Source organism: Microcaecilia unicolor, chromosome 1 (genome assembly GCF_901765095.1).
Source record: "Microcaecilia unicolor chromosome 1, aMicUni1.1, whole genome shotgun sequence".
In the NCBI taxonomy this organism is placed as follows: Eukaryota; Metazoa; Chordata; class Amphibia; order Gymnophiona; family Siphonopidae; genus Microcaecilia; species Microcaecilia unicolor.
The window spans coordinates 173,476,139-173,494,617 of NC_044031.1; the positions used below are offsets into that span (position 1 = coordinate 173,476,139).

Below are 18,479 nucleotides of genomic sequence, written 5' to 3' on the forward strand. Positions count from 1 at the left end.
TAAATTACCACATCAAATAGAACAGACCCAACATGGCCAACTTGGACAGTGCTTACTCTACCAGAGCAAGTAGTGGACTGAATCTTGACCTGGAAAAAAATTAAGGTCTCCCAGAGCACTATAAGAAAGCTGTATAGCACGGTCCACCTTGCAATAGAGCTGAATGACTGTCTCAACTTGTAAAACCATCAACTCTTTCAGCTTGAATAGGCTACTGAGCCTATAAGCTAGAACTAGAGAGAGAGATTCTCCTTGTATCAACCAGAAATCTGCTCTTCCAGATAGCAAGACAAATGTTTTGAGGACTCCTTCAGTTTGGAAACATAGCTGAACCACTCAGCTTAAATGTCTAGCTGAGCGCTACAGAAACGTAACAGAGTTTATTTACCAATCCTTCCAAAAAGGGCAAGCCTTCCAAAAATAGAAGGGATGTGATTTTCAGTGCTGAGACAGTAGCAATCCATGCCCAGAATCCCAAGGCTGAGGCCTAAATGACAGATTCGAGGATGGCGTCTCTGATATGGACCTGACCCTGACGCAGCATCTGCGAAACATGCCACATGTCAGTCTTGTTTACTATTGGTCCTGTTTACTAACAACAAATAACTACTAAAAAGCTAAGTTCTAATTCAATTAGTTACTTTTAAATGAGTAATATTTTGTGCAAAAATGAATAAATGTTATGGAAGGAAGGTTGAGTGGACCGATGAGGAGCCAATGGCATGTTAAGAGTTAAGAGCAATTGGGTCTCTTGACAAATGAATCGACGACGCTACCACACTCATTGTGCTACTGAGGTCCATTAGCTAATTGAGCCAAACTAAGTTCATTTAAATCTAAAAAGATCAGATGTATATAAGTATTGATTTGAAAAGTTATAAGGGAAGATACTACACTATCATTATTATGGGAGCTGATGGCGCTGGGCAATTGTTGAATGAATTAGTGGATATTATATAGCCCCCGCCGATTGAATTAATGATTAAGTTACATTAAGTCCTTACAGTAAACTTAAAGACTTTACAAACGAATCAGGGGACAACCACGTGGCCACCTAACAAATGTCCAGAACGAAAGAGTGTTCAGCCCACAAAGTGGACTGAGCACTTGAGGAATGTGCCGTCAACATCTCAGGCGCCCGTTTCCCAGTGACCAAGTACACTGAAAAAATGGCTTCCTTGATCCACCTGGCCAGAGCAGCTTTAGAAGCCACGTGACCCTTCCGCAGCTCGGCAAACAAGACAAACAATCCAACTGACGGAAGTCCTTCATGCGGCACAAATAACAGAGCCTTCTTAACATCCAAGTGACAAAGTGAAAGAGTCCTCCCTGCAAAACACAGGCAGGGAAACAGTCCGAGATGGAAGGAAGAAATGATCTTCGGCATAAATGAAGGTATGGGATGGAGAACCACCCACTCCTCTCAAAAGAGAAGAAAGGACTCCTGAGTCCTCACAGGAGAAAGTCTAACTCAGAGATGCACTAAAGTGATGATCACCAGAAAGGCAACCTTCAGGAAGAGACCCCTCAAAATAGCTGAGGACATTGGCTGAAAGAGTGCCACCACCAAGGCTGAACCACCTCACAGAGGACTCAAATGCCAAACACTCTGGAGGAACTGTACGACATCAGGCTGATGCTACTGGGAATGGCCGCGTATCGGGTCCCTGAAGGTGGCTAAGGCTGCCAAAAGTGTACACAGAGTGAGGAAAGGGACAAACACTTCTCCAAACCAGCCTGCATAAACTGTAAGATCTCCAGAATGGAAGATCGCAGGGGAGCCACCCTGTGGGTGTCACACCCACATGTTCGCCAAGGAAGTACAGCGCTTCTGAGAACTCAAGGTAGAAATAATGCCAGCAGAATAGCCTTCCCTCAACAAGAGCACCCGTTCAAAAGCCATGCCGTAAGCAAGAGGTGACCCAATTTTGAACATGACTACTGGATCCTGCAACAGAAATGGATGCACCAGAGAGAATCATAGGGGTTTCTCGACCACCAGCCAGCGGAGGTCACCACACCATGTCCGATGGGGCCAGTCTGGAGGGGGAGGCAGGACTGCACAGGGGTTAACATAGACAAGTCTTCAGAAGTTTCTCAGTCTCCCCATCTGCTGGTAGGAAGGCATAATACCCACTCGTTAGGAATGATCTGGAGCAGATGCCAAGGAAATTTACTTGCTTCTGCTAATTATTCTTTTTTACTTTCAGCAGGATTTGAAACTCCCTGGTTCTCAGCCCACTGCTCTAACCACTTAAGCTACTTCTCTCAAGGACTGCAGATTCCCTATCCCTAGCATACAGTGCTGTAGCCCAATGGATGCTGACTCCGAGCTAGAAGCCCAAGAGCAGAAGAAACTGTCAACCCCTGCCACAAAAAAAAAAACCCAACAACCCAAAGTTCACTGTGGCCATCTATTTTAAAATGCCAGGTGCTGCAGTTAAGTTATACCCAGACATCCAGTGCCAGACATCCAGAGTTACCCAAATAATGGTAATAATCATACAGATAATAAAGCTGAATATTACCAGATTTTGGTAACTTGCCACTGAATTTCTACAGATAGTACTAGGGCATTATCTAGATAGTGCTGCTGAAAATCCAGGTATGGTACACACGAGATGTTTGGTGCATACGTACTCTAAGAGCAAACCCTCTCTGCACACAATGCGCACTCTTGACATTTGTTCCGGAACAAAAAGACAACATTAGTTTGTAGGGTGGGCAAACCTTCATATCTTTGAAAATTAGTTTCTGAATGGGATGCTGCAGCAAGCAGGGTCTGAACTCAAAAGTACTGGGCCCTTTTCACACCTTGGTATCCATCCTTTAATATCTGCTTTTCCTCCTTTGGGTTGTTTGCCTACCAGCTGCTCCTAAAGCCACATAATTCAGTCTGCAGTCTGATTCCCCAACTTCACTACTACCCACCCTGCCAGCATCAGACTACGTTTGTGCAAGAAATCCCCTTTTACTGCTGACCCAAATGATCAGACATCTGACAAAGCAGCTGCACAACACAATATGCCACACAAGACAACTTCAATCACGGGCTAATTTTTTAGTTGTTCCTTCCTGCCTAAGCTTTTGGCATTACTCTTCAAGCAATGCAGCTTTTAGCATAGTAGAACCATCTCTCTGGACCTCCTTGCCATTAGAACTGAGGCTGAAGAGATCATTTTGAGATTTTTTTTTTTTTAATGGTAAAAGCACGGTTGTTTAGGCAATATTTTGCTTGTTAATGGACTAGTTGGTCATTGGTGGGGGTAGCGCTCCTGGGAGGTGAGTGGCCTTTTTGTTTTTTTTTCTAAATCCTTGTGTCTCTATTATATTATAATTTGCATTGCTTACTGGTTAAAGATTGCGCTATTTTACATCCCCTTCCTCTTGTGGTGTTTTAGTCTAGTTTTTTTTTCTTTTTCTGTAAACTGCCTTGATATATACCACCTTTCAAATAAAAATATCAAATTTTACAAAATAAAATAAATGATAACTCCAGAATGTCTCCTGCCACGTCTATGGTGGGATAAAACCTCATTGTGAAGAGCAGTGCCAAAGCCAGAAACCCCTTGGCTCCTTCCTAAAAGGGTTACATTTTGATTGCAGGGACAAATGTACTCACCGCTTGTTCATTCCTCATCCCTATGTACTTGATCCCTGCTGCTTGAGCTGCAAGCGCAACTTCAATGACCGGGATGCCCACAACACCAAACATATACTCAATGCTCTGAAGAAAGAAATAAGGAAAGAAAATATGCAAATGTTTTCTTTTTTTAAGGTATTCCTAGTTCTCATTGTGTTTTTATAATTTAATTGCTAACTTGTCTGGCTGCTGCAGCTCAAAAAGATATTTTTACTACAAAATAGCAAGCTAGTGCTTATTTTACTCTTCGAAGGAAAAGACCCGAGAAGCTCAGCCTGTGGAGTTTGTTTTCTACCTCAGTTGCTAAGTGAACTTCCTCACTGGTCCGATAACCTTCATTTTTTGTGATTTTTCTGGGTTTTTTAAATATTTTTTTCTTTTTCAATATTTTTCTCCTTCACACTTTCATTTATTTTTATATTGAAGTTGTCATATAGATAAAACAGGCACTTAAATATAAAAAAAAAAAAAATCACAAAAAATTAAGGATATCGGACCAGTGAGGAAGTTCGCTCAGCGACTGAGGTAGAAAACAAACTCCACAGGCTGAGCTTCTGAGGTATTTTCCTTCGAAGAGTAAAATACGCACTAGCTTGCTGTTTTTATAATTTATAAAGAATCCCACAGAATAAGCCAACAGCAATAAAGTCTGTAGTTCTCTTGAGTTCTTTGTCAGTCTTTACAAATATCTTTAGAGCGGCAATTAATAAATAAAACACTTAGGGGGCCATGTTTACTAAGCTATGCTGTAGGCGTGCAAATTTTTTAGCGCATGCAAACGACAGAGACACCCATTATATTCCTACGAGTATCTCCATCGTTAACGCATGCTAATTTTTAGCACACGCTAAAAAGTTTGTGCGCCTACAGCACAGCTTAGTAAATAGGGCCCCTTAGATAAATAAAATTATGTTCACCAGCTTGACTGAAGAGAAGTCATTTGTATCTTATGGCCACCCACATGTTCTCAGAGAGCCCATGTAGATCACAAGCTGAAGTGCAAGCTGTAATGTCTATATTAACTTGAGCACATCAAATCCAGAAACTGTCATGGGCATTCTCAGTCTGCATGTTATCCAGATTCCTGCTACAAAAAAAAAAAAAACACCAGATGGACGCTCAAACTACAATGACCAATTAAATCTTCTGGGGGGGGGGGGGGTCTGAGCGGTGCACATATATATGCAAAGTATGAGAATACTGTTGCTGTCAAGTTGCAGCTAAATTTCAGGGAAACTACCTCGGTGGCTCAGTTTGCATGAAGTATACATGCTAAAAGCCACAATGCACTGTGCACCTTGAATTCAGTTTTCAGATGAGCACAGGCTGTTTTAACACCTCTCCATGCTACCCAAATTCATGTGTTTGTTTGTTTTGGGAGAGAGAAACAGTACACATCTCCAAACACCTTTTCAACCTGTTTAAAAAGCAAATAAGATGTTTAAACCCAACTTAACTGGATAAAATCAAGCCAGTAGAAGGGTGTGTCTGGCAGGCTGAACGTTTTGTAATAACCAGTGTTATTAATAACACTGTAACAAGGTTTTGTAATAACAGTGTAATAACCAGTGCTGTGCTCGCATCAACAGGGCCCTATGCTCTGAACACCGGTGTTAGAGCCAATTAGTGCTGGACTACTACCTGCGTCAATTGGCACAGAATGTTGAGAGGGCTTTAGTGTAGGAAACAATGGCATGGAGGAGTGGCCTAGTGGTTAGAGCACCAGTCTTGCAATCCAGAGGTGGCCGGTTCAAATCCCACTGCTGCTCCTTGTGATCTTGGGCAAGTCACTTAACCCTCCATTGCCTCAGGCACAAACTTAGATTGTGAGATCTCCTGGGACAGAGAAATATCCAGAGTACCTGAATGTAACTCACCTGAAAAAAGGTGTGAGCAAAATCTAAATAAATAAATGTATGCAGCAAAGATGGCTGCAAATTGTATTTAAGGTAGTGAAAGAGATGTTAATGAGGTTACTTGGTATTCCCTCCCAATGCTCAGAGAACAGCATACAAATGAACTCTGCTCTTAATATAGGAAACCTACTGCCAGCTTGGATGTTGGGGGGTTTGAAGAGAGGATTTCTTATGATTTTCAGCTTAAAATCTGCCAGTTTTGATTTGTTTTGGAAAAGAAAAAAAGCCCGTGCAAGCCTCTAAGGACCGGTACTAAGAAACAGATGTGTGCGAGTCCAAGCAAACCCAAAACTGAAAGCACACATTGGCACCTGTTTTCCGCACTTAAATATAAGCCTTTCAAGTGAAAACATTTTTTTTTAAAGCTTATATTTAAAGGCATAGAATTGCGTCAATGTGTGCTTCACTTCTGGGTTTGCCTGGGCATGCGCAGAAGAGCTGCGCTTACTGTTAAATTCTTTACGCATGCACCAGCCACATCCCTTCCCCTTACGTTCGGTCTCATAGTGCACATTTGATTTGTATGTCATTAGCATTGAGGAGCTACATTTCTGCACTGTTCCCACGCTATAGGGTGGGCACTGTTTGCTTTAGCGCCAGAATTCTGAGCGTTGGGACCCAGGTCTGTCTGGCAAGCTACACAGTGGACGTAGGAGGCCAGATGTTTGAACAACAGCCACACTAATATTGCTGGCTTTTTACATTATTATAGAGCTATGAGATAGTTCTCTCCAGCATACAGATTTGCCATGCCTAAGTGGGATTCTCGTATGCTCTCCTATGGAGGAAGACAAACAAAAAAAGACCCGTCATAGATAGGGAGAAACCCTGCTAGTGGTTCATGCTCTGTGGAGGCAGCTAAGATATATCCTTAGCAATGTGGACAGACTGGATGGGAGATCTTGTGAAGATTCTTAAATCTGATAGAGCACACAGATGGAGCAGGATAATTAAGGGACCACAGAAACAGAGCAAAACAACTCAACAGGCTTCATATTAGAACCTAAAGGAACAAATATTAAAAACTTGATATCATAACATGCATGTTTTACAAACATTGCTATCTGCTGAAGTGTACTTTTTTCCTGTAAGGAAAAATACTTTCTATCATTGCCCCGTTTGTCCATCTATACATACCAGAGCCACCTTCCACACAGGGATTTAGATAGGAAACACTCCTCCTAAAAACATTCCAGCTCTCTCATCAACTTTCATCCTATCATCATGTAGAGTACCTATCATCAATACCAGAATAGTAATAGAAAGCAGGTATATCAAACAAATGAAGTGAACTCTCAACTGGCAGAGAGAAGGTTGTGACACAAGGAGACTATGGGCCCTGTTTACTAAGGTGGCATGCGCGCTATGTAGGCGCCTATAGGGATACTATAGGCACGTACATGGTTAACATATATACATGGTTAATGCACGTTAAAAATGTTAACTTGCCTATAACGCTCCTTAGTAAACACGACCCTATGTTAGGGGACTGGTTGGCATAATGGAGTGGCTGCCAAGAAGCAGAGTGTAGGAGGTGGGCAGTGATGTTACAAGACTTATGCAGAAAGCCTACTGTATTTATGAAGCAAGAAGCCCAAAGCCTTTTGGTTTAAACAAATTTATTCTTGTTCCTTTTCTTGTAACCAAGCAAGTCAGGTTCACACAATTTTGATAACTGAAGTTTGAATTAGAGGATAATATTTAAGAGTCAGGATCATATGCAACCGTCACTGCTTACAGAAAAAGCACTACTTTATAAATATGAATTGTAATTTATGTATATTATGAAGGTGTATATGTAAAACAATGTTGTTAGATATCACCATACAGCACCTATTTGGAGTGGTGAAAGACATATTTAAAACAAACTTTAGGAATGTTGTATTAAATATTCTCTTGCAATTAATGTCATGATTTTAAATAAATAATTTGAGGATGGGTGAACCTCTCGGAAGATGTACAAGAAATACTGAACTCAGCCCTAACGCTGAGATCTCAAAGTACAGTGCCGTTGAGATTTTTTCACCGCAATTTACTGGATACGACAGAAGATATAGACTATGCCAGTTATGCGAAGAAGTGGACAGCGGACTTGGCTGTTGAAGTCTCTGAGAGTTTGTTCAGATTTTCTTAGAAGCATCTTGAAGAGGGCCACATTCTCACGAGACTGGGAACTGCAATATAAATTTGCATTAAGACTTTATGTGGCACCTAATAGAGCATTCAGGGCGCGCTTTGGAACATCAGGGGCATGTCTGAGATGTGGAGAAGATCCAGCAACTTTGGGCCATATGTTCTGGGCTTGCCCGCAAGTGACTAACTTTTGGACAGAGATCTTGGATGCGATTAAGAAGTATTGGAACATCACGGTGCCCTTGCAGCCGCTTCTTCTATTTGAGGAGTTTAAGACCGGGAACCCTCGAGCACCAGGGTTACAAGATTTCCTGTGGAGATCAGTTCTACAAGGGAAAAGAGTGCTACTACTGAATTGGAGAGAGTCTACCAGTCTAACCTTGGCGCAATGGCGGATACAAATGATTGAGCGATTAAAACTGGAACGACGCGGGATTAAGGACCTTGAATCAACAGAAGGCAAGCGTCTACAAGTGGTGTGGAGTCGATTCTGGGACACTTTACAACCACTAGCCAGAAGTAGCCTCCTCAATGGTTAAATGTATTGTCTTTTTGGAATGTCTTGTTAAGATATTATATGCCTATGTGTTGTCATTGTGCCTCAATCCTAAGAAGGGATACATAGGGGGGGAGGGGTTATAGGGAGGTGGGGGGAAGTTAAGAAGAAGGTTTAAGTGAAAATATTAGATACCAAACCTTGAATGGAAGGTAATGTCATAGTGTTGAAGAGATATTGCAAATTTTGAGAGCATGTTTACCCTGTTTACCTGTTTAATAAAAAGATTTAAACATAAATAAATAATTTGAAGAAAGATTGATTTTTCTTATTGGCTGCAATGCGTAAAGTGTTTTTATTTTCTCCTTTCGTCCTCTATTTCTTTTGTACTTTGCACCATCTTCATAATCACCCCTCTACAGAGTAACTAACTTTCGCAACAGTGTTCAACTCCTGGCCCTTCTCCAGCTAAAACAAACAGTAAAGAACCGACATTTTCATTTTCTGAAAACAGAAGCAGCTTATATGCTTCATGCTTGCCTAGCTCCAGAGTTACCAAACTGATTTCAGTGTACTTTTATAAATTCACAGAGACAGGAAAAATCTAATCTCTACCTCCCAAATGTTGGGGGGGGGGGGGGGGGGGGAGCAAAAAGACCATTGTGAAGGTAATGGAAGGCCTAGTAGATAAACAATTAATGGAGTATATCTCTCCCTATTACACAATTCACAGGATTCAGGCCAAGCTACAGTACTGAAACAGTGCTTACCACCTTACTATCTAAATTTAAAAGAAGAGTGAGCACTGTAAAGAAAGCCATCATCTTACAATTTGATATGTCCAGCGCTTTCAACGTTGTTGATCACAATATTTTATCCTCACTATTTCATGAGATGGGCATATATGGAAATGTTCATAAATGGTTCATAGGCTTCCTACAATAGAGCATAACAAGTTAAAATGTCCGGCTCTATCTCACCAGCCTGATTATCAGACTGTGGTCTGACCCAAGGGGTCTCCTATCTCTCCCATTCTTTTTAAATATCATTTACTGGAAGTCAAAGGTTTAAAATCTTTTATATATGCTGACGATGTCACTATTTTATGTACTGTTTGATAACCATATTCAGGATATCCTTAATACCATCCAAAACATCCAAGATCTGATGGAAACCTGGGCATCCACTTTTCATCTCAAATTAAACAGGGAAAAAAAAACAAATACCTTGTCATTTTCAATCCCAATGACAATCATAACTTTACCAGCTTCACAATCAACCAACTCACTAGAGTCTAACTTGAAAATACTAGGGGGTAGTTATTGATCAAATTTTGACCTGCTTAAACCAATTCAACTCAATGGTCGCAAAAGCCTTCAAGTCTCTTTGGAAGTTAAAAAGAATTAGGCCTTTTCTTCCAACTACCACCTTCCGCTCCCTTGTCCAAACTTTCCCCCCTGTTTAAAAAAAAGCTTAGCTCCAGTTATCTGTAGCAGAGCACATTTTATTGCTATGGGCCCAGCTGTAGATAGCTGGAGCTAAACTTTAGTAAACAATCCCCTTTGTTTTGGGTTTGTTTGTTTTTTTTATCTCAGTTGGACTATTTGTAATATGGTTTACTGAGGGAACAAGGCATTTCTAATTCAGAAACTCCAAACTACATTAAACACAACCACTAGATTGGCTTACAAAGCATCCAAGTTTGATAGGGCATCTCCACTCCTAATAAGATTATACTGGCTCCCCATCACAGCCAGAATCATTTTCAAAACTTGTACATTCATTTACAAAATAATCGACAGGATGGTCCCAGATTATATGTTGGAATTGATATCTCTTCCTGCCCAAAATGCATTTCCATCTTCAAGGGACTTTCTCATTCTACGCTTTCCTAACTACAAAAACATGAGATTTAAATCAATACTAAACAGAAATTTCTCGCACTAAGGTGCCAAATGATAGAACTCCATCCAGGTGAAATAAAAAGTATCTCTAGCTACTCAACTCTCCACAAATTCCTAAAGGCATCACTTTTCAACAAGTTTCTACATCAACTAATGTATTCTTCTGGTGTACTTAAGCAATATTACTGTAAATCTTCTCTGTTGCATCACTATACTTAGATATATTTATGACTGCTTTATTTCTGGAACAATTACTGACTGTAAAACTTCTTTGCCTTCAAGTTTCGTGCGAATCGGTTTCTTTTCGAGATTTTATTTTTTTTACTGTAAACCTCTCTTGCTGACTGACTTCGATATATATTATGTTGTACAAAGAAGCATATTTTCAAAGCACTTAGTAACCTATGGAACTCTGAAAGTCTAAGTACTTTGAAAATTAGCTTCTTGTGTGTTAGTTCTGCTTCTTTCCTATCAAATGTAAGCCACATAGAACTCAATACTGGAATTCGGATTATGTACTATATAAGAACCAATAAATAAATACATTTTGGAAATAAAGATGAAACGGAATGAAAAGTCAAGAAAGAGAACATAAAAGTGTGAACCACCATGCATCAAAAGCTTATTCATCCCAGACTCAGGTTAACATTCACAAGATTTGGAAATAACCGTTTAACTTGCACCAGGTATGGTAAAAGGATTTTTACAATCCAGTTCAGCTCATATACCTGTACGTCCCTACCCCTGCTAGAATCGCTGCCTTGGAACAGACAACTGCTCGCTAACTGCAAGAGCTTACACTCGCCGACGAAAAAAAACAGCTATACCACTACCCCAACACCCTCTCCTCATGCTGACCTGCGCCCTCAGAGCCTGGGCAATGATCTGAGCTCCAGTGACCGGCTCCTCCGCCCAGACTACCATGTCTCCAGCTACAGCGTACCCTACACACAAAAACCTCTGGAATGCACAGAATACAAGCCTAGAGTCTACAGAAGACCGCGCTGAAACACTAAGGGACTCCGTGACGTCACATAGCAAGCCGTGAACGCTCCTGCCACCAATCCGCAACCGTCAAGCTCATGATTGACAAATCACAAAGCTCCAATAATCTAGGAGAATTCTAGAGCATTCTCCTAACTGGGAGGAGAGACGGGCAAGGGAGCTACAGTCCAGACCCAAGGAGGTTAGAGAATAGGAGCCGGTACGAGGCTATCTAGCCCATTATATGGGTTGAAGCCAGAAGATGTAGCTTGCTGCCAGTAGGCGGAATCACAAGTACACCCACAACAATAGCAAACGCTGTTGAAAGCAATAGTAAAAGATTATTAGAAATAATGGACTGCCTATGTGTGGTCCATCTGTAAAAAGTTAAAAGCTGTTCCAGTTGGATACAGTGCCTTAAAAGGTGGAGGACAAAAAAGTCTTTTTTACTTATTTTACAGCTTTTTATTTATTTGAAAGGTTCCCATATGTAATTAATATATATCATGAAATAAAAACTGAATATCACTAAAACAGCTTCAAAAATTGTTGTCGTTGGTGGAAACAGCACTAATAAAGGCTGTATTTTGTGCTAATTTTTCTGCACTGTTCTATACAATACAGTACGACGTGGCCAAATTTCAGTGAGGATATCCTGTTTACTGATGGGTTCATCTTAACTGTTGTTATAATCTGCCTTGGGAAGCCTGGAGTTATAAAGATTAGAAGTAAAATTACATTCTCCTTTCATTGGGGCACATCTTCCCCTCATCTCTTTTGTACAAACTGAATATTCTTTTTTTAGCATGTTTCAGGGACAAGTGGTTTTCATTAAAAAAATCAATATTTTCGTTTATGCAGATTTATTTGTTTAAACATAACTAAATGGACTATAAGCTCCTAGTGCAGTCTGCTGGTTTTCTTATATTCTGTCCTTGTGATAACTTATACTGTGCCAAAACTGGAACTACAGTGAGACAGAATAATATAATTCAGTAATATCAGAAACTTATTTTTTTATGTTTTGAATCATCTTTATTCAAAGCACAACATGTTGGTTGATAAGCTTCATACAGAACAAGAAAAAACAGTGAACCATCTAACATGGCACAATAAAACTTTTACAGAGAAGTTACTTCAAGAACCCTTCCCCTCCCTTCCTATAAGCCCACCCGACTGTTTCCACTCACTAAAATAACACAACGGATGTACAGATCAGTAGGATCCAAGCATTACAAAACAAGTAAAGTCATAAACAACACAATTTATACCAAATTGTTTAACCACCCTTGAGTTTTGCATTTGGGTTTAACAGTGTATGTAAGGTCTAGATAAATTAATTTAAACAATTTATGTTTAAGGCATAAGCCCTAAATAAGCAATACTACTACTACTACTAATACTTAGTAGCAATAATCAAAGACTGATGGAATATTTACATAGCAGGCAGCCAACAGATTTAATTTCCACTGAAAATAATTAACTTTGTATTAACTTGGCGGCTATTACTGTGCTGCTTGCTAGTTTGTATTTTGGCGTTGTATTGTTTGCCTGCATAATAAAATCGCACTTGCAAATATTTTTCTGCCACAGATTTAATTAACAAAAGCACATGATTTCCTATGGGATCATATTAATATATGTGACAGAGATAGTTCTGTTTGAGAAGCTTGTTAACACATACTGCACTATTTCAAAACAAGAAATTTGAGAAAGGGAAACACAAAAATGCAGAAATCCAATGCTGTGAAAGAAAGGGCTCTGATGGAAACCTAAGCAAAGAACATGTGACAATTACCAAATTGTGGACTTCGGCTACTATTGTATGAATGAGTTAATCCAGTGGTTCCCAAACCTGATCCTGGAGGCTCCCCAGGCAGTCAGGTTGTCAGGATATCCACAATAATATCCATGAGCGATATGTGCATGCACTGCCTCCACTGCATGCACATCATTCTCATCAGAGGCAGACAAGGTTGTATAATTAACATTATGATTGTGTTCACATTGGGGTAATAACTGAGAAAATGCTGTTATCACATCATATTAGGAAGCCTGAAGTTGACTTGGTTAACTTCTGCTGAATATCAAACAGCTAATAGTTTTAAGCCTAGATTTTGTTTGCAGAACTCATGTTGACTCATTTCCACTCCACCAGATTAGTTCCTGTCATTCTGCTCCATGCTTTTCCCTTAGCCTTCATTATTTCCAGGATACATCTATATACATTATTTAATCTCTCCCTTATAAATAGTAGTAATAAACAATATTAACTGCATTTTTATAATATGCCACTGCATTCCACAAAAGAAAAGGTGCAAGTTCCCACAAACCAACTTTTTTCTTTTGATCTAGGCACAGGAAAAAAAAAAGATTTTAAATGCTCCCAGGTTTCAACCTAATTATTAATGTTTGGTGGTGGATATAAATGCCATAAATAAGTAAAGAAATAAATAGATAGAAACTCTAAATGTTAAGCACCTGGTTTTGATGAAACGATGTCAGTTTTAGTGGTGCTTTACCAGGAGAAAAAAATGTCTGCACGAACACGTGCTAGGGAGTCTCTATAACCAGCCCCTCTACTACCACTACTAATGATAAATAGTTTATCATTTCTATAGCACTACAAGGCATAAGCAGCATGACACACTGATTACGATTTATAACAAATGACTACTATACCTATGAAAAGTTATTCCATTATCATACTTCTTCTGTGTGCATCCGTGCTGGCATGTTTGAAAATATAAGTGAGATTAAATAAATTTCTACCAACAATAAAGAACTGCAACTTGGATGTAGCAGCTCATAGGTTTGCTTGGTATGTTTTTAGTGTACGAAGAACGACGGCTGCGCGAGGAAAGGGAAACACAGACGAACCTAAGTGGCTTCAACTTCTTCACGTCATCCCGGCTCCAGTCCTCAATCAAACCTCCTGTACAGAACAGCGCACGTAGGACAAAGTCCTACAACCCACCGAACGGGGCAAGCATCCAATCCGAGAACAGATACCTCCGAACCGTCCAATCCTAGCGGCTGTCCATGCCCCTGTACCTGTAAGCGAGCGTTCTAGCGCGTTTTGTCCGCTGGCTCCGCCCCTGGGCAGTACATGAGATGTCTTTCGTTTTGTCTACATGTATGTTATATTTGGGTTTTATCTGTCGTTGCTGTGTGATTGAAGTACTCAAACTCCTTGCTTAGTCTTGGTAAATTTGTGTCGCAGGTATGTTGTCTAGAAGTTATTTGAGGTATTTTTCCCATCACTTGAAAATCTTTAATTCTTCTCATTGTATCAGCGCAGTGCATAGTGTTTATTTAGATTTAGGTCATGGCTTTTTCCTTTCTTTGATAGCTTAAGTATTGACATACTGGGACAGACAGAGGTTCCATCAAGCCCAGTATCCTGTTTGCAACAGTGACCAAGCCAGGTTACGAGTACCTGGTAAGATCCCAGAACAGTAAAACAGATTTTATGTTGCTTATCCAATATGCAGTGGATTTTTCCAACTCCATCTTAATAATGGTTTATGGACTTTTAGGAAATTATCGAAACCTTTTTAAAACCCTGCTAAGCTAACTGCTTTTAGTTGAGTGAAGAAACATTTTCTCTGATTCATTTTAAATTTACTACTTAGTAGCTTCTTTGTATGACCCCTAGTCCTAGTATTTTTGGAAAGAGTAAATAAGCGATTTACATCTAAGTATTTTATATACCCAGTGGCGTACCAAGGGGGGGGTGGGGGCGGTCCGCCTCGGGTGCACGCCGCTGGGGGGTGCCGCGGTGCGCGCCTGCGCTGACTTCGCGCGTTCGCTGCAGCTCCCTCTGCCCTGGAACAGGTTACTTCCTGTTCCGGGTCAGAGGGAACTGCAGCAAACGCGCGAAGTCAGCGAACTCTGAGCAGGCGTGCGCTGCGGCACCCCCCCCAGCGGCGTGCACCCGGGGGGGGGGGGTCCGTGCTGCATCTGGGGGGGGGGGGGTGCTGCACTTGGGGGGGTGGGGCGCCGCCCCGGGTGTCCGCCCCCCTAGGAACGCCACTGTATATACCTCTATCATATCTCCCCACAGCAGTCTCTTCTCCAAGCTAGAGCCCCAGACGATTTAGCCTTTCCTCAAAGGGAAGTTGTCCCATCCCCTTTATCATTTTCATCGCCCTTCTCTGTACTTTTTCTAATTCTACTATATCTTTTTTGAGATATGGTGACCAGAACTGCACACAGTATTCAAGGTACAGTGATACAAAGGCATTATAACATCCTCATGTTTGTTTTCTATTCCTTTCCTAACATTCCATTTGCTTTCTGAGCCGCTGCTGCACATTCAGCAGAGAGTTTCAACATATCATTAACGATGACACCTAGATCCTTTTCCTGGATGGTGACTCCTAATGTGGAACCTTGCATCATGTAACTATGTTTTGGGTTCCTCTTTCCCACATGCATCACCTTGCACTTGCTCACATTAAACATCAGTCTCATAAGGTCCTCTTGTAATTTTTCACAATCTTCTCACGATTTAACAACTTTGAATAACTGTGTCGTCAGCAATTTAATTACCTCACTAGTTATTCCCATCTGTAGATCATTTATAAATATGTAAAAAAGCAGCAGTCCCAGCACAGACCCCTGGGGAACCCCACTATCTACCCTTCTCCATTGAGAATACTGACCATTTAACTCTACTCTCTGTTTTCTAGCCTGTCACCAGTTTTTAATCCACAATAGGACACTACCTCCTGTGCCATGACTCTCCAATTTCTTCTGGAGTATTTCAAGAGGTACTTTGTCAAATGCCTTTTGAAAATCCAGATACACAATATCAACCGACTTGCCTTTATCCACGTTTGTTCATCCCTTCAAAGAAATGTAATAGATTGGTGAGGCAAGATTTCACTAAATCCATGTTGGCTTTGTCTCATTAATCCATGCTTTTGAATTTGCTCTATAATTTTGTTTATTATAATAGTCTACCATTTTGTCCAGTACTGACGTCAGGCTCACCGGTCTATAATTTCCCGGATCTCCTGTGGAACCTTTTTTTAAAATCGGCGTTACATTGGCCACCCACCAGTCTTCCGGTACCACACTCGATTTTAAAGATAAATTACATATTACTAACAATAGTTCTGCAAGTTCATTTTTCAGTTCTATCAGTACTCTGGGATGAATACCATCCAATCCAGGAGATTTGCTACTCTTCAGTTTGTCAAATTGCCCCATTACATCCTCCAGGTTTATAGAGATTTAATTCAGTTTCTCCGACTCGTCAGCGTTGAATACCATTTCTGGCACCGGTGTCTCTCCCAAATCTTCCTCAGTGAAGACTGAAGGAAAGAATTAATTTAATCTCTCCCGGATTGCCGCCTTTTACCTCTCGGTCATCTAGTGGTCCAACCGATTCTTTTGCCGACTTCTTGCTTTTAATATACCTAAAAAAAATTTTACTATGTATTTTTACCTCCAGTGCAATCTTCTTTCCAAAGTCCTTCTTTGCCTTCCTTATCAGAGCTTTGCATTTGTCTTGACTTTCCTTATGCTGTTTCTTATTATTTTCAGTCGGTTCCTTCTTCCATTTTCTGAAGGATTTTCTTTTAGCTCTAATAGCTTCCCTCACCTCACTTTTTAACCGTGCCAGCTGTTGTTTGGTCTTCCTTCCTCCTATTTTAATACACGGAATATATTTGGCCTGGGTTTTCAGGATGGTATTTTTGAACAGCATCCATGCCTGATGTAAATTTTTGACCCTCACAGCCGCTCCTCTAAGTTTTTGTTTTTTTCAATGTTCTTTTCATTTTATCATAGTCTCCTTTTTGAAAGTTAAACTCTAATGTATTAGACTTCCTGTGTATACTTACGCCAAAGCTAATATAAAATCTGATCATATTATGATCACTGTTATCAAGCTGCCCCATCACCATTTCCTCCCGCACCAGATCATGAGCTCCGCTAAGGACTAGGTCTAGAATTGTTCCTTCTCTTGTTGGCTCCTGTACCAGCTGCTCCATAAAGCAGTCCTTGATTTCGTCAATGAATTTTACCTCCCTAACATGGCCCAATGTTAGGGAGGTAAAATTATTATCGTGCGCCCAGTTTGTTAGCCTCCCTAATTTCCGATGACATTTCTACATCCTTCTGTTCATCCTGGCCAGGCGGACGCTAGTACACTCCTATCACTATCCTTTTCCCCTTTATACATGGAATTTCAATCCATAGGGATTCCAAGATGTGTTTTTTTTGTTTCCTGCAGAATTTTCAATCCATTTGATTCAAGGTCCTCCTCAACATACAATGCTACCCCTCCACCATTTCGATCCACCCTATCACTACAATATAATTTGTACCCTAGTATCTGTCCCACTGGATATCCTCCTTCCACCAGGTCTCAGAGATGCCTATTATATCTAATTTTTCATTTAGTGCAATATATTCTAACTCTCCCATCTTATTTCTTAGGCTTCTGACATTCACATATAGACATTTCAAACTATGTTTGTTGTTCCTATTTGCATCATGCTTGGTACTTGACAGTATTAATTTGCAATCTTTTGTCTGATTTTTATTTTTATTTAAGGACACCTGATCTACTATGGTCTCTTTGGCAACCTCAGTATTTGGATATTCTATCTTCCCTGTTTTGGTGATATCTTTGAAACATACCTTATTCCGAACCAATCACTTTTGAGCGACTGTCGGTCTTCCCCCAGTTTCTAGTTTAAAACCTGCTCTATCTCCTTTTTAAATGCCAACGCCAGCAGCCTGGTCCCATGCTTGTTAAGGTGGAGCCCATCCTTTTGGAATAGGCACCCCCTTCCCCAGAATGTTGCTCAGTTCCTAACTTATCTAAAACCCTGCACCATCGTCTCATCCATGCATTGAGACTGCGAAGCTCTGCCTGTCTCTTGGGCCCTGTGCGCGAAACTGGTAGCACTTCAGAAAATGCTACCATGGAATTTCTGGATTTGAGCTTTCTACCTAAGAGCCTACATTTGACTTCCAGAACCTCTCTCCCACATTTTCCTATGTCGTTGGTACCCACATTTACCAGGACAGCCGGCTCCTCCCCTGCAATATCTAAAATCATATCTAGGTGACGCCGGAGGTCTGCTACCTTTGCACCAGGCAGGCAAGTCACCAGGCGATCCTCACATCCACCAGCCACCCAGCTATCTACATGCCTAATAATCGAATCACCAACTACAACAGCAGTCCTAACCCTTTCCACCTGGGCAGTAGCTCCTGGAGACACATCCTTGGTGCGAGAGGATATTACATTCCCTGGTTTGCTGGTCCTGTGTACAGGATTACTTTCAGCTGCACCAGGGTGATGCTCTCCTTTTAGAAGGCGTTCCTCCTCCAAGGCAGCACAGGGGCTGCTAGATTGGAGGTGGGACTTCTCTACAGCATCC

General features: G+C 40.8%; 2 protein-coding genes across 2 annotated transcripts in view; one reads left to right on the plus strand and one right to left on the minus strand.

The window, feature by feature from the left end:
- Positions 1-11,089, minus strand: part of HACL1 (2-hydroxyacyl-CoA lyase 1) — a 150,716-nt gene extending 139,627 nt beyond the window's left edge. Inside the window, exons 1-2 of the mRNA XM_030202542.1 lie at positions 10,951-11,089; positions 3,623-3,727 (exon numbers count right to left, since the gene is read on the minus strand). Of these exons, the coding sequence (XP_030058402.1) occupies positions 3,623-3,727; positions 10,951-11,016 (171 nt within the window). The 5' untranslated portion in view covers positions 11,017-11,089. The remainder of the gene's footprint in view (positions 1-3,622; positions 3,728-10,950) is intronic.
- A 3,112-nt stretch (positions 11,090-14,201) lies between these two features.
- The window catches only part of BTD (biotinidase), an 87,200-nt gene continuing 82,922 nt past the window's right edge, over positions 14,202-18,479 (plus strand). Inside the window, exon 1 of the mRNA XM_030189974.1 lies at positions 14,202-14,299. The gene's annotated coding sequence lies outside the window, so the exon portion shown is untranslated. The remainder of the gene's footprint in view (positions 14,300-18,479) is intronic.